This window comes from Ailuropoda melanoleuca, chromosome 11, assembly GCF_002007445.2.
Source record: "Ailuropoda melanoleuca isolate Jingjing chromosome 11, ASM200744v2, whole genome shotgun sequence".
Taxonomy (NCBI): Eukaryota; Metazoa; Chordata; class Mammalia; order Carnivora; family Ursidae; genus Ailuropoda; species Ailuropoda melanoleuca.
Genome location: NC_048228.1, coordinates 8172923 through 8192802, shown reverse-complemented (window position 1 = coordinate 8192802; position 19880 = coordinate 8172923). Strand labels below are relative to the sequence as shown.

Genomic DNA, 19880 nt, shown 5'->3' with positions numbered 1-19880 from the left:
GCGGGCCGGGCCGGGCCGGAGCGGGGGCGGGGCCCGAGGGGCTGAGGGCGGAGCCCTGGCCTGGGGGCGGGGCCGGAGGAGACCCACGGTCCAGCCCTCCCCTCGCGGAGAATCCGAACACCGCAGCTGCCCCCAGACCCGCAGCCTCACTTAGTATCACAAGGACGACCCCGATTGCGTGTCGCTTTACGACCTACCTAGAGCTTCCACTCACCAAAATAGGACTCATTCATTTTTTCACTCAACAAGCATTTACTGAGCACTTACTATATCGCAGGCAGCAGTGAACAAAAGGGGCAAAAATCAGGGAGCTCATTGAAGGCGATGAGAAAGGTATAACTACCTCCCACTTTTTAAATGGGAAACGAAGCTCTGAAATGGGAAATGAAGTCCAAGAAATTATTAGCTCTAGTAATAATCACAACAGCAATAATTCCCCCCTTTTATTGGGCAGTTACCATTTGCCATATACTACTGTCCTGCCTGCGTCTTTATCCATAGTCTAGGTTAGTCACTTACTCGTGCAAATAACCGCCCTCCTCCCCACTCTACTACGTGGCCGGCTCTGTGTCTTCACTGCCTGCCTTCTAGAAGCTTCCGGTCCGTATCTGTATTGTTCCTGCTGGAGGGAGCCAATTGTTAATTTTTTAAGAATTTTCTGAGCTGGTCATCAAGCACAGCCATTATTAAAAATTAAATTTTACAAACTTATGAGATAAATTATATTAAAAACAGAGGTGACAAAACTCATTACTTCCTAATTATTTCACTCCATTTTATCATTTAAGTTCTTCAGATTGTTTATGTCTGTTGTATCTGCGTTTGTGGAAATATGATATGCTCATCTCTTCCCAGCTTTTCATTCAGCGACATCCGCTGGTAGCTTGAAATTTGCCATAGTGGGAGTATTTAAACCACACAGATCAGCAGATGCTTCTTAGTTGTTTTGTTGATCACCTGGACTTAAGTGCCAGAGATAAGTTAACAGTGCAGAGTAAACTTAAAAGTGTGTCAACTCTGTAGCTGTTACGTTGTGAATAGCAATAGGAATTTGAGGACGTATTCTTCCAGTATTGAAAAATCATTATCCAATGCAGCAAAGAAGCCCTTCATGTCATTGACAAACTTGTGAAGTTTCAAAGTATCTCTTCATCGGTTCACTTTCCTCTTACAAGTTAACATAAAAGAAAATACCAACCAACATTCATATCAGAACTAAACTCATTGGTCAGTTGCAACCTAGAGAGGCTATACAGTATCCAAAAAAAAAAAAGCATAGTTAGAATCGATTTGCCATGGGGAATTTGCAATAAAAAGCATTGTGCGTTTTATTATTATTTATAAGTTATATGCTATACCTCCTTTACATGGTGAAAGTTATAATACACATATACGTACATTGGACAGACTACATAATTTTGATGCAAATAAAAATGTGCAGCCCCTGTTCAAAAATCATTAAGAATTTCAAGACAGAGCAATACGACCTCTTACAGCCATGAAGCCAGCCCCGTACATACATACAGCCCCCTCCCTTATTGACTAGCTGGTTGTAAAACATTTACAACTCTACCACCCAGCACACACTTGCAAAGCTGGCCAAACCCAGTGTCCTATGGTGCCAAACTGGACGAGAGGAAGAAGCAGATATTTCAAAATCCTGGCTCTGTCACTGACCAATTCTATGACCCAATCCCTCTCTATGTCCATTTACTCAAGTATAAATTGGGAACAATACAATGTGTCTCATAGAAATGTTCAGGAATAAGTGATATCACTTATTGACTCCTCACATGTATCATAGAGTGTTCTAGGTACTTTACGTGTATTAGCATTTAACCCCACAGCACTGCCTACGGAGGTAAGCACATTATAATCCTTTCAGTATTATGATAAAGAAATACGTACAGAGATTAAGTACCTGGTCATACAGTTAGTAAGTGTTGGAGCCAAGTTTCAGATTTATTAGACTCCAATTTGCTTTTTTTTTTTTTAAGATTTATTTATTTATTTGACAGAGAGAGAGACAGCCAGCGAGAGAGGGAACACAAGCAGGGGGTGGGAGAGAAAGAGGCAGGCTTCCAGCGGAGGAGCCTGATGCGGGAATCAATCCCAGAACGCCAGGATCATGCCCTGAGCTGAAGGCAGAAGCCTAATGACTGAGCCACCCAGGCGCCCCTCCAAGTTGCTTTTAACCAAAACTTTATAATCCCACTTTGTAAGTGCTCAGTAAATTTTAGCTATTATTTAACATAAGAAAGTTTTTTGCAAACTGAAAAGAGACCTACAAATGCATTGATTACTATTGCTATCAAAACATCTTTTTTTTTTTTAAAGATTTTATTTATTTATTTGACAGAGAGAGAGACAGCGAGAGAGGGAGCACAAGCAGGGGGAGTGGGAGAGGGAGAAGCAGGCTTCCTGCTGAGCAGGGAGCCCGATGCGGGGCTCGATCCCAGGACCCTGGGATCATGACCTGAGCCGAAGGCAGATGTTTAACGACTGAGGCACCCAGGCGCCCCTCAAAACATCTTTGATTGTTAATTAGAAAACAGGGCCTGGGGAGCTTGGGTGGCTCAGTCCATCAAGCGTCTGCCTTCGGCTCAGGTCACGATCCCAGGGTCCTGGGATTGATTCCTGCATCTGGCTTCTTGCTCGGCGGAGGAGTCTGCTTCTCCCTCTCCCACTGCCTGCCACTCCCCCCTGCTTGTGTGCCCTCTCTCTCTCTATGAAATAAATAAATAAATAAATAAAATCTTTAAAAAAAAGAAAAGAAAAGAAAGCAGGGCCTTATCACATCTTAGGGTGGCAAAAATATCACATATTGCCAGTAGGAAATGAAAATTAGTATCTCCCTTTATAGAGATCAAGTTGATACTGTCCATCAACTACACATGCATTTACCCTGACCGTGTAATTTCATTTCTGGGTGTTTATTTGGTACAGCTGCCAGGGGAAAAAATTACATATGTACAAAGGCATTCACTGCTGCATCATTAGTAATAGCAAGAATTTGAAAACAACACAAGTGTCCAGCAACAGAGGACTGAAAAAATAAATTATGGTACATCCATGTGATGGGATCCTATGCAGCTATAACAGCGACAAAAGAACAAGCTAGCTTTCTATATATTAAGAAAGATCTCCAAGATCTACTAAAAATTTTTTTAAAAAATTTTATTTATTTATTCATTTTAGGGACAGTGTGTGCGAGTGGCAGGGGGAGGGAGAGGGGAAGAGTAGAGGGAGAGGGACAAGCGGACTCCATGCTGAGCACTAAGCCCCACGCGGGGCTTGATCCCAAGACCCTGAGACCATGACCCAGAGCTGGAACCAAGAGTTGGACGCTCAACCAACTGAGCCACCCAGGGACCCCAAGATCTACTAAAATTTTTTAAAGTCCAGAACAGTATAGATAGTAACAAAAGGGGATAAGAATATGCATTTATACTTGCTTATATTTACATAAAGAAACTCTAGGGATACATAAGAACTAAGAAAATAGTGAAAGGGCAGGAGTGGAGCAAGACCTTTTCATGATAAATATAATTTTTATTTATTTTGGGATTTGAACAGTGAATATATCATATATTTTAAATGTTTGATGATTAAATATAAAGATGTTGAACAGAAGTGGAAAATGTGAAATTCAGACGGACAATTATTTCAGAGAAGAAGCAATGCAATGAAAAGATTCTAAATCTAAAGTAGTAACCATAAATCAAAAAAAAAAAAAAAAAAAAAAGAACCTGTCAAAGCATTTTGTTAGTCACAGAATATCGCCAAACCTCTTTAATTTGGCAGTTTAGAACTTCTGGAAACTTACATCTCTTCAACAGACACTTCTTCAAGTAATTGATGGTAAAGTATAAAGAAAAAAGTATGCCTTCTCCATATTCTATTATATCTTAGTTGTATATTTCCTCCCCCTGCAAATCTAGACACCTAAGAAATATATAAATGTTTTATAAAGGGGTATATTATACTTATATTGTTGTATAACTTGTATTTTTTAATAAATCGTGAACCTTTTTCCTTCTTAGCAAATATTAATCTACACTACTAGTATTAATGGCTCCATACATTTTCCTTAATATGAATGTATATTTTATTTAATCAGACCCCCCCACTGGAAGACATTGAGGAATTTTTGTTGATTATAATAACCATGACCAAAAAAAATCGAGATGTAGTCAGATTCCATTTTTGCTATTGATTGTTTGAAAGGCTGTTTTTATTTTACTTACTTACAGACGTACGTATGGATGGATGTATGCGAGCTTTACAAGCTCTACGCCCAACCTGGGGCTTGAACTCACCACCAGAGATCAAGAGTCCCATGCTCCACCAACTGAGCCAGCCAGGCGTCCCTGGAAGGATGATTCAAAGTTTGGAAATTATTGATTTAGAGTAGGTCATTTAGTTAAAACTTGGTTATGGTCTCCCGCGAATGATCTTGTGAACTAGATAATTTTGGAAAACTGGGAAATTCTAAGTAAAAACGCTTTAAAATGCAAATTGCATTTAACAAAAGAGAAATCACGGGTGCCTAAGTAACGCTAGTCCGAAAGTTCTAGGTCTGTGCTCTAGTAATCACAGGGCACCGACGTCGCTCCCACTCCGGTTAAAGCGAGCAGGATGCACAGCCTCCGAGTCCCATCCCGCTGTACCCAGACGGCTGGCTCCACACTGCCACAGTGTAGACGCAGGGGGGAATAATAGCAGCGATGCACCGGATGTGCGCGTGTAAGTGACTGACATCAACTCAGGACCCATTGGTTCTCCCGAATTGACGTAAGCCTCCTTTCGCCTGCCACTGGCCGCGTGGTTTGTCTATTTGAACAGTCCCCGCCCCCTAGGGAAGCCGGGTCCCCCAAGCCTCACTTCTCCTTCATTTCTATTGGTCTGTGTTCCAGTCCATCTTCTTCTTACGCCTGTCGATTGGTCCTCAGAGCTGGGAACCCGCCCGCCCACCCGCCCGGCTTAGAGGACAGCGGGGAAGGCGGGTGGTGGGGCCGGGGGCCTGAAGCAGCGGTACCCGCGCTGGTGGCGGCAGCTGAGGCCTTGGCCGAAGCCGCGCGGTGAGTCTGGGGCCTGGCACTGACCCCTCCAAGGCGGAGGAATGTCCAGACCCAGGGTCAGTCTGGTCCGTGGTGGGGGGGGGGCGGGAAGTCACCCGTCTGGGACGTGGGGTCCCCTCCATACCGGCCCAGGGGCTTGGGCGCCGTCTGAACCCTTGACCCCCACCCGGCAAGGCCGCACCCACCTCCTCCCGGATCCCCAGGAGACCCCCGGACCCTTCAGCTTGCTGTGCGTCCCTGGCGCCGCGAAGGCCGGCCCATCAGCCCCGGTACTGCCGGGGCGTCTTTGGGTCTCCATGCCCCGCAATCGCCCCTTCTTCCGAGACACCTACAGATTGACCTCAGAGAGGAGCAACGTTAGTGTGTACCCCTCAGTCTGCACCCTGGGGACCTCTCAAGGACCCAGTCCCCAGAACTGAGCTGGGTTCCATCCTTGGGTTTCATCCTCTCTGCCCTCCCCGCTCCCATCCCCAGTTTCAGCCACCCCAACTTTAACTTCTGCAAGCCCTCACCAAGACTCTTAGGATATTTGGCTTCCAATATCTTCATTGAATTGTGCCTGTAGCAGATGGACCTGTGGGCCTCAGACCCAGTGAAAATACCCTGGTTCTTCCCTGAGAAAGAGAATTCCTTGCCAGCCTCCCTCCCCCTCGTCACAGACCCGTGGGTCAACACCCCATAGTTAGTTTTCTGGTCAGGGATCCTTGAATTTCCTCTCCCTGTGGGATGGTATTTCCTTCTGCAGTCTCTTCTTGGCTTTGGAGCATTTAATAGCTTTACAAAACCAATTATTCCCTGGGTTGTTTTTGTTTTTGTTTTCTCTGCATCTCACAAATACTTTCAAAAAAGAATTTTGAAATTTGATTTTCTAATCTGGACATCCGTAGGATAGGTATGTATGTTACTCCCTAGCCGTCTGGGCTGAGCCCTGTTATGGCCACTTTCCCCCTAGATTGTAAGCTCATTGAGGAAAGGGATTGTACTTAATTGAGGAATGAATGTGTGATCTCAGGAACTAGTCAGTCTCTTAGCTCACATTCCAAGTACTAGTATTTTATAGAACCTCACTGTCCAATACAGTGAGGCACAGGTGGCTTAGAGCACTTGAAACGTGACTAGTCCACATTGAGATTGCCATGTGCACAACACATTTTAGAGACTTAGTACAAAAAGAGAATGGAAAATATATCAATACTTTTTATGTTAATGACATGTTGAAATGATATTTTGGATGTATTGGGTTTTAAAAAAATGTATTAATTTCTCTTGTTTCCTTCTACCTTTTTTGATATGGCTACCAGGAAATATAAAATTACACTACGGCTTGTATTGTCTTTCTACTGGCCAGAGCTGCTATAGAATAATTGTCAATGTCCCTCTTTAAATTGAATGCCTTGAAGAAAGGGACAGTGTTAGGCTTGTTTTATTCTCTTTCTACCTCCACATCTCTAGTGCCTGGCACTGGGCCACATATGTAGTAGTCATGATGATAATAATAGCTAACAATTACTAAGCACTCACTGTGTGCCTGGCACTGTTCTAAGCACTTTTTTAACCTTTATTAACTCATTTAACCCTCACATCAATGCTATGAGTTAGGTAATGTTATCCTGCTGCAGGTGAAGAAACTGGGACATTTTAAGTATCTTCCTCAATGTAATTTTGATATGATTTGGTTTTTTAGGTTTTATTTATTTATTTGAGAGAGAGAGGGAGAGAGCACACCAGCAGGAGGAGGGGCAGGCAGAGGGAGAGGGAGAAGCAGGCTCCCTGCTAGGGAGCTGGATGTAGGGCTCCATCCCAGGACCCCGGGATCATGACCTGAGCTGAAGGCAGATGCTTCACCGACTGAGCCACCCAGGTGCCCTATAATTTTGGACTGGATTCGAGCTGAGGTAGTCTGGCTCCACAGCCCACAGTTTGACCCTGTCTGCTACGCTGCCTGTTTTAAACACCAGTTACTGTGGACTGAATCAAGGCTTTCTATACGTTCCTCAGTGAGGTCTCCGAGCCTTTTTAGGATCCCCTTCCTGACACGGGCAGTGTAGAGACCTGTGCTGAGGAACTGTGGCTGTAAAGAAATTCATCACCATGGTTTGTTATCCAGAACATTAAAGGACGTTTCTCTCCAAAGAACCTCAGGTCAAGATGCTGGGAACTGGACCCACTGCCGCCACCGCAGCTACCACCACGTCCAGCAACGTGAGCGTCCTGCAGCAGTTCGCCAGTGGCCTGAAGAGCCGGAATGAGGAGACCAGGGCCAAAGCTGCCAAGGAGCTCCAGCACTATGTCACCATGGAGCTTCGAGAGGTTGGAGCTTCTGTGATTTGTTGGGGAGTGTTTGGCCCACATGTAGCAGCACCGGTTTAGATTCCTTTTGACAGCTCAGTGAGGGTTTGGAACACAAAGGCCCCCAATTTCCCCCGTCCGTAGCCCTTGCAGGTTCCTTTGCAGCGGCTGCACGGTTCTTTGGCATGTCTTGTGTTGCGATGGCATTCAGGAGTCCATGTAGAGTCAGCTGTTTCTTTTCTTTTTTCTTTGTTTTTCTTTTTCTTTTTCCCACGGTATTCCAGACCTTCCATTTCTTTCTATCTGATCACAGTGGTTGGGATAGGTTTAGAGAGTTGGTAGCCTGGGGCTTTCTAGATAGAGAGCCCATGTGACATCAGTACAGTGTCTTGTTCATCCTTTAACCCTGGATGTGTCTGGCTCAACGAGTGTTTGTTCCATAAACAGATGAACTGCAAGTTCAGTTACTAAACAGTTTACAACTGTAAAAGTGGGCAGCAGCTCTGTCCTCTTTGGGTTGAGTTGTATCTACTGGCTACCTCTCAGTCCTACCCTCTGGAAGCCACCTCCTCCCCCACCCCGGCCCCAGCGTCAGGGAGTCATTGGAAGCTGTTCTGAGTACATCTTCCTTTGCAGATGAGTCAAGAGGAGTCTACTCGATTCTATGATCAGCTGAACCATCACATTTTTGAACTGGTTTCCAGCTCAGATGCCAATGAGAGGAAAGGTGGCATCTTGGCCATAGGTAAGGACAGAGTCTCTGGTGACAGTAATAACTGGGAATAAAGGGTGGTTCACCTTCGTGTCCCCTGCACCTGTGTCTGCTGCATACTGATGCTTCGTTCTTACCTATTTAAGGAATTTATGGCTTTCAGTGTACTTATTCAGGTTTTAATTCGAGCAACAGTCCTGGGACGTGGGCAAAACTGGTATTTTCAGATACAGAGTCTGAGAACTGTGACGCAGCTTTTCTAGGGACAGATAGTGGCCGTGCTGAGACGAGAAGCCAGCCTCCCTTCTGCCACCCCAGGTTGCTTGTTGCGGGCTCTGATGTCTCTGTGGAGCAGTTTGGCATAGCAGGGCTCACGAATGGAAAGGGAAAGGTGGGGAACAGTGATAAAAAGCATGTAATTCTCAAATCCCAGGGACTTGTCTAGTGAATTCCTATTCATTCTCAGTTTGTTTTCTTTTTTTTCTTGGGAAAACAAATTATCTGTACTAAAATGAGGTTATTTTGCTTTAAGTAAGTAGTTCTGGCACAAATATCAAATCTGTTGCTTTAAAATGAAAGTTGTCTGCATCCTTCCCATCTGGAAGCTACATTCTGTGCTCAAAGTAGAAGGAAGAGGTCACTTGCCAGCCTTCCTTTCAGGGCAGCATGCTGTCCTGGAAGGATGCGCCCACCCTCACCTTTTGCCTTCCTCTCTTTCCCAGCCAGCCTTATAGGAGTGGAAGGCGGGAATGCCACTCGGATTGGAAGATTCGCTAACTATCTTCGGAACCTCCTCCCCTCGAATGACCCAGTTGTCATGGAGATGGCATCCAAGGCCATTGGCCGCCTCGCCATGGCAGGGGACACTTTTACGGCTGAGTATGTGGAGTTTGAGGTGAAGCGAGCCTTGGAGTGGCTGGGTGCTGACCGCAACGAGGGCCGGAGACACGCCGCTGTGAGTGCCTGCGGGGAGGGGTTCTCCACACAGTGCACTCAGGTCCCTGAAAGGCAGACAATGAGGGGACGCTCCAGGCTAAGGCACTGTGCTTCCCAGGGGCCTTCAGTCTGTCCTGAATCCCTTTCTCTGTTTGCCCTGAGCTCTGTACCTGAAGAGGAAACTTAAAAGTTCTCTTTTGTTGCTTGAGAGGCAGCCCTAAGTGCAGCGCTAACCTTGACCTCTAATTTTCTGGAATCAAAGTTGCCTCCTAAGCAGAAGGCACCCCTCAGCCATAGGCAGGGGGAAAAGCCATAGGGCAAAAGGCTTCCAAAGCCCCAGACAACTGTCTGTCTGCATGATCCCGTCAGTGCCTTTGTCAGGGTCTCCCTGCTGTACCATGGGAGTACAGAAGGACTAGGAATAGGAGAGGAGCAGGGGCCTGCCTCCTTTCAGGCCTTTCTTATTTATTTTATTTATTTGTTTAAATTTATTTATTTATTTTAGAGAGAGAACATCTGTCAGTTCCCGGGGAGAGGCGGAGGGAGAGGAAGAGAAAGTCTCAAGCAGACTCCCCACTGAACGTGAGCCTGAGGCGGGGCTCAATCTCATGACCCTGAGATCAAACCTGAGCTGAAACCAAGAGTCCCACCTAACCGACTGCACCGCTCAGGTGCCCCTCTTGTTTATTTTTTAGGCATTTATTGATTGGTTGGCACCTAGCCCAAACTTCCTTTTGCCCCATTGGCTGTTCTGCGTTTTGGGGAGTGGGAGCCTCTTTTCCTCCTCTTGTGGTTTATCCCCACTGCCTTTTTTTTTTTTCTTTTTTTTTTTTTAAAGTGGGCTCCATGCTCACTGTGGAGCTCATCTCAGGGCTTGAACCCATGACCACGAGATCAAGACCTGAACTGAGATCGAGAGTCGGACACTTAACCAACTGAGCCACCTAGGTACCCCGACATCCCCACTGCTTTTTGAAGCTTGTCCTTAAAAAAGGCTGGTTTGGAGGACCAGACTTTCAGGCTGTGCAATGAGGGAGATTCTGTCCTTAAGAGAGAGGATCTGGAGGAGGGCGCCTGGGTGGCATAGTCAGTTAAGTGTCTGCCTTCACCTCAGGTCATGATCCCAGGGTCCTGGGATCGAGCCCCGCATTGGGCTCCCTGCTCAGCGGGGAGCCTGCTTCTTGCTCTCCCTCTTCAGCTCCCCCTGCTTGTGCTCTCTCTCACTCACTCTCAAATAAATAAAATCTTTAAAAAGAGAGAGAGAGAGAGGATCTGGGAATGAGTATGCTGGGGATCAAAGCGTCATTTGCATCCTTTCCTGTCAGCTTCCTCTTTAGGAGCCAGCCCCACGAGGGGGGATCCTGGTACTGGGTGAGGGACAGACACATGGAGCCTACTTCAAGTCGGTTTTGTCCTTCCTGACTCTGAAACTTGGAGTAACCTCTGACCTTCAGTTTCTTCCACTGTCAGACAAACATAATAGCAAGATTAAATATCGAACAGGATTATTAGTTCATTCAATAAATGTTTATCGAATTGTCCTGTGTTCCAGGGATGGTGTTTGGCTGTTGGGGGCAGTATACTTAAGTATAAAACACGTCTGCCTTCCAGAGCTTATGTTCTAACATGAGAGCATCCCATGTTGGTAAACACCCTAGGATAACGAACACTGAGATGTTTGATCAATTTTACTTTTACTCCTAGGTCCCCAGAGATTCGTAGCTAGGAGGGTGGACAAGTTTGCTCTCTTCCTGATGTATATAGACGCTGCAGGATGACAAGAGGCCGTATCGTGCCAGAACCATTATCTCTGATACAGATGAGAGTCCTCTGTGTGCTCTTCTCTCCCAGGTTCTGGTTCTCCGTGAGCTGGCCATCAGCGTCCCCACCTTCTTCTTCCAGCAAGTGCAGCCCTTCTTTGACAACATTTTTGTGGCCGTGTGGGACCCCAAACAGGCCATCCGTGAGGGAGCCGTGGCCGCCCTTCGTGCCTGCCTGATTCTCACCACGCAGCGTGAGCCGAAGGAGATGCAGAAGCCTCAGTGGTACCGGGTGAGCGTGTCACCCTCCGTCCCCTGCAGAGCACGAGTACATCCAGCACCGCCCGGCCGAGAGGGCTGCGGCGCGGCCTTGCCACACAGCAGGTGGCATGTTTGCATGGGTCTCCAGTGGCTTCTTAAGCTCAATACGAATCAATAGTTACTTCTTTGTATTTCACTAAAGCCAAGATCTCTTGGTAGCCACACCATTATTTTACGTACCACTAAGAATGAAAACGTGATACAGTTAAGCTGTGACTCACTGTCTTCTTACTGATGATCATAAGAGCTCTCTTCTCAGAGATATTAAATTATAGAAGAATGGGTATCTGAGAAGCAGCAACATGCAGTGATACTAATTTCGAAAGGGCTGGTTCTCTCTCCTCTGGTGTCATAAGCCCTGTGCCACTTGCTGCTGCCAAGAAAACTTAACCAAGGAGCTTGTACTACAAAGAGAGCCCTGAACGTGGCGTTGGAGACCCGGGTTCTAGGCTTGGCTTTGCCATGTGAACTTGAACTTGGATAGTCATTTAATTTCCATGAGCCTGTGTTTTTCATCTGTTAAATAGGGATGGTCATGGTCCCTGCCTCATGGTAGCGTGCAGGTTGAAGCTAAGTTAAAGAAGAGAGCTTGGTAACGTTGTATCATTGATGTTGCTGGCACAAGCCACTGAGCAGGCCTGGTCACACCACAGAGCCCCCCTGTGTAGAGGGGGTGGGCCTGTGTTCTTTCTACCTTTGGACCTTGTGTGATTAACACATTCTATATCTCTAATAGCACACGTTTGAAGAAGCAGAGAAAGGGTTTGATGAGACATTGGCCAAGGAGAAAGGCATGAATCGGGATGATCGCATCCACGGAGCCTTGCTGATCCTCAACGAGTTGGTCCGAATCAGCAGCATGGAGGGAGAGGTGAGAAACTACGTCAGAAGGGAGTCTGGCTTCCCGCATGCCATTCTGTGAACAGGGCAGGCGAGATCCTTGTCCTTAGAGGATATGATGTCAGGGACTCAGGCAATAAGCAAGTAAACAAGGTCATTTCAGAAAAGCACTAAGTCCTACGACTTAGTAATGGGATGGAGGGTAGCAGGGGGAGGGGGTGACTTCCTCTCTGGGGTGGTGCCATTTGAGCTGAGAGCCGCATGATGTGGGGGCGAGCCTTGCAGAGGGCAGGGAGTTTGTGTTCCAGGTGGAGGCTTTGAGGTGGAAGGGAGTTTGACAAGTTCAGGGAACAGACAGAAGGGTGATGCGGCGGGGGGACGCAAATTTGAGGCCTCGCGGTTTGTGGTAAACACTGGCTTTTATTCTCATTGCAAACATCAGAGGTGTGTACACAGGGGAGTGGTGTGAGGGCCCCATGTTTAGTAATCACTGGCGACTTGTGGGGCAAAGCTTGTGCAGTGGCAGGAATGAAAGCAGGAGACTCGTTAGGGGGTGTGGTTAAAAGTGCCAGCATTTTTGTTAGGGAAATAGCCCGGGAGAGAAAACAGGGAAGGAGCAGGGAGAGGCTGGCCCTAAATGAACAAGACAGCGAAGGAAAGTGGGCTGGAAGCATGCTAGGCTACCGTGCAGAGCTGCCATGGGGGCCTCAGGCCACAGTTGGCTCTCAGGGGAGGCCGGCCCCAGCATTCCTCCCACGTGCTGTCATTGGTTAGAGGTAGCCCATGGCAAGTGTGGCCGTGGCACAAACATGGTGACATTTTCAGAGTTGCAGCAGGAGCCCTTGGTCAACGGTACTCCTTGTAGTCGGGGGTCCCATTCTCCTGGTTGCCAGGGGGGCTATGGAAGTAGTCTGGGCGGGTGATGGTGGTGGCCTCTACTGGTGTTGGCAATGCAGACACGGCGGAGTAGATTCAGTGTTAGTCTGCTGGACGCAGGATATATTTGGGAGTAGAGTTCTGGCCTTGAGTCTTCCTACGGGAAGCAAGTTGGTGTGCAGTTTTGCCCCAGGGCTTCTTGCTGTAACGGAGCCGGTGGTCATTTGGTAACGGCAGTGCCGTAGGCGCGGACCAGCGCCTGCTGCTCTGTGTGTGGAACCCAGGAGTCTAGCTTGGAATCCTTGCCCTCTCTCTGCTCTGTGACTTTGGTACATTATTTTACTTCGTTTAGCCTCATTTTTGTTGCTTTTGATGGGGCTCTCATCTACCTCCTTGGGCTCCTGTGAGGTTTCTAAGTACAGTTGACCCTTGAACAACACACAGGTTTGAACTGCATGGGTCCATGTATATGTGGATTTTTTTCAGTAAATATGTTGGGACATTTTTTAGAGGTTTGTGACAATTTGAAACAAACTCAACAGATGACCGCATAGCCTAGAAATAGTAAAAAAATTAAGTTAGGTATGTCACAAATGCATAAAATACATATAGATACTAGTCTATTTCATTATTTACTACCACAAAATATACATAACTCTTTTGCAAAAATTAAAAATTTACCTAAACACGCACACCAGCATTTACAGACTATACATGGCGCCGTTCACAGTCGAGAGAAATGTGAACAAATGTGAAGGTACGATATTAAACCCTAACTGCATAAGATTTGTGGTACACACTGTTTTCTGATAATTTCGTGGCCGCCTCCCGTTGCTGTTGCCGTGAGCTCAAGTGTTGGGAGTGTCTGGTTAAAACACCGCGAGGCTCGTCTTCTGCGTGCACGCTTCGCCCCTCCAGTAAATTGTGTGTCGCAGTTAAAAGTGCTCTGTCACACTTCTCATGTATTTTTCATCGTGTTTAGTGCTGTACTGTAAACCTTGAATAATACTGTGGAACCCGTACGAAGTGCCACTAGTGAGGTTCTCCCAAGAAGCAAAGTCATGATGTCACAAGAAAAAGTTGAATCGCTTGGTGTGCACCACAGATTGAGGTCTGCGGCTGTGGCTGCCCACCATTGCAAGATAAACGAACCCAGCATCAGGACCATTGCAAAAAAAGAAAAGGAAATCTGTGAAGCTATTGCTGCAGCCATGCCAACGGGCACAGAAATCTTGCACTTTTTGAGAAATCTCTTTCTCTCATGTTGAACATGCAGCTTTTATGTGGGTACAGGATTGCTGTAAGAAAGGCATACTTTAAAGACTAATGCGATTTGTCATTATCTGACAACTTAGAGCAAAAGGAAGGTGAAGGACCGAAAGCTGGAGAATTGAATACCAGCAAAAGATGTTTTGATAAGTTTGGAAAGAGGTTTGACTTAACAAAAAGTCAAGATAACAGGAGAAGCAGCTTCTGCTGACCAAGAAGCAGCAGATGAGTTCCCAGACGCCATAAAGAAGATCACTGAAGAGAAAGGATATCTGCCTGAATAGGCTCTTAATGCAGACGAAAGTGCCTTACTCTGGAAAAGAAAATGCCACAAAGGACATTTATTAGGAGGAGAAGCAAGCACCAGGATTTGAGGTAGGAAGGAGCAGGCTAATTCTCATTGTGTAACACAGTTGAGTTTAGGATCAGGACGGCCTCTAGATCTGGGTCATGACCTTTAAGGCTCATTACACATGGTACTTTGTGAAAAAGATTGTCAACACTGTGGAAGAACACCCAATGGGAAATCTGGAGGGATTACACCATTGAGAATGCCATTGTTGTTGTAGAAAAAGCCACAAATGCCATCAAGCCTGAAACAATAAATTCCTGCTGGAGAAAACCGTGGCCAGATGTTGCACATGACTTCACAGGACTTGTGACAGAGGACACCATGAAAGAGATTGAAAGAAAGTGGATATGGCAAAAAAGGTGGGGGCTGAAGGGTGATACGGACCTTGGAGAATTTCAAGAGCTAATGGACACCACACCAGGGAACGAACAGAAGATGACTTGAGGGAGGTGAGTGTTTCCGAACTGGTGCCAGACGATGAGGAAGAAGACCTAGAAGAAACAGCGCCAGGCACCAGGAGGGGTCTGATTAGTCAAGACTGCTCTTGGCTTCTTTTACACATGGATTCTTCTATGATGCAGGCACTGAAACGAAGCAGACTGTGGAAGAGGGATTGGTACTGCAGAAAGACATTTCTAGAGAAATGAAAAAGCAAAAAAGTCAAACAGAAATCATGATGTATTTCTATAAAGTTGCACGGAGTGTGCCGCGTCTCCTGCCTCCCCTCCCACCTCTCCCACCGTTGCCACCCCTGCAGCAGCAAGCTGGCCCCTCCTCTGCCTCCGTCTGCTCGCTGTGAGACCCGCGAGGATGCAGGCCATTCCAATGAGCCTCTTCCCGCTAGCGACTAGGAAAGGATCATCGTGCCATACAGCTAATAAACTTACCTAGCGTGTGTTTGTGAGTCTTTGTGGGAAAATCTATTGACTGTACAGCAAGACTGTATGAGATGTTCTTGTGTCATCATCATTGCCTAAGACCCGATCATGTGGAACCTCACGTGCAAAGCTCATGTGGAAGTGGACACTGCCCATGTGTGGGCGGAAGGTGAGCCATGTTTACTGTAAAGTTAATGTGTTGGCTTTTTTACTGTTCTGTAACTTCGATTTCAAAGAATTTCATGGCCATACAGTATGCCTCTCTCGTAATTGGAGAAACTGCATATCAGCTTATCATCGCAGGTAAGTGGGTTTTTACAAAACTGTAAAATACTGTATTTTCCAATACTGTATTATAGATATGACTATAATACTGTACGCTGTAAAAATTTGATAATGCCTCATTCATTAGAGTATAGGCTGCCGTGAGGCAGTCGTCTTGATTACACTAAGCTGCCATAAAACAATCTTATTGCTGCTTCTTCGTTATCGGTACCTGAATCGTTATACCTGTAAATAAATACGAATTTCTTTTTCACATTGTCTTTTCACTTTTGCTGTCGGGTGTTAGAAATGCATATTAACATCTACATTGTTTTGCTCCAAATAAGACAGTATTCATGCAGGTACTGACAGACGATTCATCTTGTCAATAGATGTCATACACTTACGATATTGATAAATCCAGTATGGTCCTATAACTATATTTTCTTTTCCTTGTGGTCCTCTTAATAACATTTTTTTCTCTAGCTTTCTTTATTATAAGAATATAGCATATAATACACATACATAATATGTGCTAATCAGTTGTTTATTATCAGTAAGATTGCTGGTCAACAGTAGGCTGTTAGTAGTTAAGTTTTGGGGGAGGCAGAAGTTACACATGGATTTTCTTTATTATTACTTTTTAATTTATTTATTAATTTATTTTTAAAGATTTTATTTATTTGAGTGAGAGCGCACGTGCGCACGTACAGGGGCAGGGGAGGGGCAGAGGGAGTGGGAGAAGCAGACTCCCCACTGAGCAGGGAGCCTGACATGGGGCTCGATCCCAGGACCCTGAGATCATGACCTGAGCTGAAGGCAGATGCTTAACTGACTGAGCCACCCAGGTGCCCCTACACATAGATTTTTGACCACAGAGGATGTCTGTGCCCCTAACCTCCACTTATTGAAGGGTCAACTGTGTACGTGAAGTGCCTAGCACAACACCTGATGGAGTGGGCATTCCGTGAATGGTAGCCCGCACAGATTTCCCCACCCCAGTGTAACATGGGCTTTCCACTGGAGCCTATACAGCTGTGGCATCTTTGTTTTATCCCGGGAAACAGACCAGTATCACCTAAATAGTTTAAAGTGAAATAGAACTTTGTAAATTTTGTAAATTCTAAAGAACTATCCAAATGTAAGGTATTATAATTTTGTAACTTGTGAATTCATTCAACAGATATTAATTGAGCACCTGCTGTGGGCGAGCTACACCAAGTCCTAGGAGCTAGAGTAATACAGCAGTGAATAAAACATTATATTCTAGCAGGGAGAGACAATACACGAGTAAATACGTACAGTTGACCCTTGAGCAGCGCGGGGGTTTGGGCGTCAACCCCCTCACCATGCAGTTTAAATCCACATATAACTTTTGACTCCGCCAAACTTAACTATTAATAGCCTACTATTAACCAGAAACCATACCAGTAACATAAACAGTCAATTAACACGCATTTTGTATGTTATGTGTATAATATATTGTATTTTTACAATAAAGTAAGCTAGAGGAAAGAAAATATCGTTAAGAAAATCATAAGAAAGAGAAAATTCGTTTACTGTCCTAAATTTATGGGAAGAAAATGCATGTATAAGTAGACTAGTGCAGTTCACACTCCTGTCGTTCAAGGTTCAGCTGTAGTATATCATATGGTGATGAATGTTCTGGACAAAAGTAGGGCAGGGAAAGGGACCAGGAGGTGCCAGCCTGGATCAAGGATTGCATTTTAGAATGTAACATTTGAGCACAGTTGTGAAGGAGGTAAGAAAAAGCCATACAAATAAATACCCGGGCAGAGCATTCCAGACAGCCGGTTCTCCAGGCACAAAGGCCTCAAGGCGGGAGCGTGATGCATTTGGAGGGGAACGAGATTGCCATTGGGACTGAGCTGTGTGACAGCAGAGAGGTGGTGGGAGATGGGGTCAGAGGAATACTTGGGGTAAGGAAAGGGGCACATTGTGTGGGGTCTCAGGGGCCACCGTACAGACAATGTGTGTGAAGCGGGAAGCTGTTAGTGAATTTGGAGTAGTGGAGGTGACATTTGACTCGTGTCAGAAGGATTGCTGTGGCCGCCATGTTGAGTGGATTATCGGCTGGGCACAGGCCAGTGCCAGAAGTCCGGTTAGGAAGGAACTGCGGCAACCTTAACAGAGGACTTTTGCAGCTTGCACCCTAGTGGGAACTGTGCAGGCACAAGGAGTGGCTGGATCTTGAATTTGGGACTTAGGGGTTGATGGGAAAGAGAGGAATCAAGGTTTTTGGCCTGAGTGGGAGGATAGGGTGGCATTTGCTGAGACAGGAGGACTGAGGTGGAAGGGGCAGGTTTGGGGTAGAGGTTCAGGAGTTTGCTTCTGAGTATGTTAAGTTTGAGGCACCTGTTGGGTATCTAAGCAGAGAACTGAGTTTTTCTGGGGGGATCTGGGTGGAGACACAGATTTGGGAGTCATCAGCACATAGCCATGACTTCAAGTCCCGAGACTGGGGTGATTAGTTCCCCAGCAGAGCACTAGTGTCGTTGGAGAAGAGGTGGGGCCTGGTACATAAGGTCAGGAGATGAGGAGCAACCAGGGGAGAGACCAAGGGGCAGCCAGTGCAGGGAGGGGAGGAGATCCAAGGAGCCAGGAAAGCTCAGGATCCAGGAAGCCAAGAAAGAAAGTTTTCAAAGAGGAGGAAGTTGGATCAAACATTGCAGGTGAGTCAGATAAGATGAGGGCTGAGGATGGATCATCTCATGTAGCAGCGTCAGAGTCCTTGGTGACCTTGGTAAGAATAGTGCAGAACATTTCTGGAAAGTGAGAATGTCTGTGTCGAGAATAGTATGGAAGTTGAGAAATGAATTGTTTTATGTCCTTCTCAGTTTGGACTGTAATTAAGCAGCCCTTTGAATGGGACATAGATGTGAATTCTCAGCCAGTCAGGTTAGTCACCACCTGCCATGGAATTCCTCGGATCCCAAGAAAATTACTTGCCCAGGTTGTTTCTGCCTGGGTTTCTGGCGAGAAGGAAAGGAGTCTGTCCTTGCTAGGACCCTGGCATGGGGCTGGCCGTCACCCTTGCCAAGGGCTTCCTGGCCACAATCGTAGGTCTGGAGTCACGGCCATTTGCATCTCAGCTTTCCCAAACCAAGGGAGGGGTCCTTGGCCGCCAGCCCCCTGCTGCTGCTTCATTGTTCGGTAGGTGGTGCTCTTCTGCCTGAATTAGAACAAAACCAGGCACCCCCCACTTTGAAAATAGTTCCCCTTCAGGGCGGGGTACTTGTGAGTAAAGCTGATTCCTGCCTCCCCCCAACCATACAGCGCCTGAGAGAAGAAATGGAAGAAATCACACAGCAGCAGCTCGTGCACGACAAGTACTGCAAGGACCTCATGGGCTTCGGGACGAAACCTCGCCACATCACCCCCTTCACCAGTTTCCAGGCCGTCCAGCCCCCGCAGTCCAATGCCTTGGTGGGACTGCTGGGGTACAGCTCTCACCAAGGCCTCATGGGGTTCGGGGCTTCCCCCAGCCCAGCGAAGTCCACCCTGGTGGAGAGTCGGTGTTGCAGAGACCTGATGGAGGAGAAATTTGATCAGGTAAGTGGCGAGAGCCCCCCCACCCCAGCAAGCTCCACGCTCCCTCTCCCGCTCCCTCTCCCTCACCACCCCTGCTCCCTCCTCCCTCAGGTGTGCCAGTGGGTGCTGAAATGCAGGAACAGCAAGAACTCACTGATCCAGATGACAATCCTTAATCTGTTGCCCCGCCTGGCCGCGTTTCGACCTTCTGCCTTCACAGGTGAGGATGTCCACGGACACGTGTCATTCCCTGTTGAAGGGAAATCCCAACAGAAGTGATTCCCAGCGGGCCATGTCTGCGTCTTGTTTGAAGCAACGCCAGCTGTGGGGCTCGCCTCTGGCGTCTTTGCCTCCTGTCTGGTTTCAGCTGGGCCTCGTTAGGGGTTGCTACAGATGTCACAGGAAAAATCAGAGTGTGTCGACCGACAGGCAGTTCTGGAGCCAAGCAACTTCGAGTGTTTGGAAGACGACAAGTTCATGACAGGCTTAGAAGAGACCAAAGGAAGGGCAATTCGGGTTTAGATTCTCCACAGCAGCCTCTCTGTGGGGCAGGGAGGATGCGGTGACCGTCCAGTTTCAGCCCCCGGTCACCCACCTGCCTCACCACTCACAGGGAGGAGGGCCTGGAGGTTTCAGAGGCAGGTTTCAGGGATGATAGACGGTGGGCTCCCATATTTCTGTCCTGGTTTCACTGGGCAGTGAGAATCCCTGACTCCTGGAGCTGCCCCAGCTCAGGTGCCGGCTTCTCAC

The 19880-nt window shown here is 46.8% G+C and overlaps 1 protein-coding gene across 1 annotated transcript in view; it reads left to right on the top strand.

Moving 5' to 3' along the window:
- The first annotated feature begins 4954 nt into the window (after positions 1-4954).
- The window catches only part of MTOR (mechanistic target of rapamycin kinase), a 121889-nt gene continuing 106963 nt past the window's right edge, over positions 4955-19880 (top strand). The window contains exons 1-8 of the mRNA XM_034671192.1: positions 4955-5081; positions 7216-7391; positions 8007-8115; positions 8805-9037; positions 10870-11070; positions 11836-11970; positions 18876-19151; positions 19242-19350. Coding sequence (XP_034527083.1) covers positions 7230-7391; positions 8007-8115; positions 8805-9037; positions 10870-11070; positions 11836-11970; positions 18876-19151; positions 19242-19350 — 1225 coding nt within the window. The 5' untranslated portion in view covers positions 4955-5081; positions 7216-7229. The remainder of the gene's footprint in view (positions 5082-7215; positions 7392-8006; positions 8116-8804; positions 9038-10869; positions 11071-11835; positions 11971-18875; positions 19152-19241; positions 19351-19880) is intronic.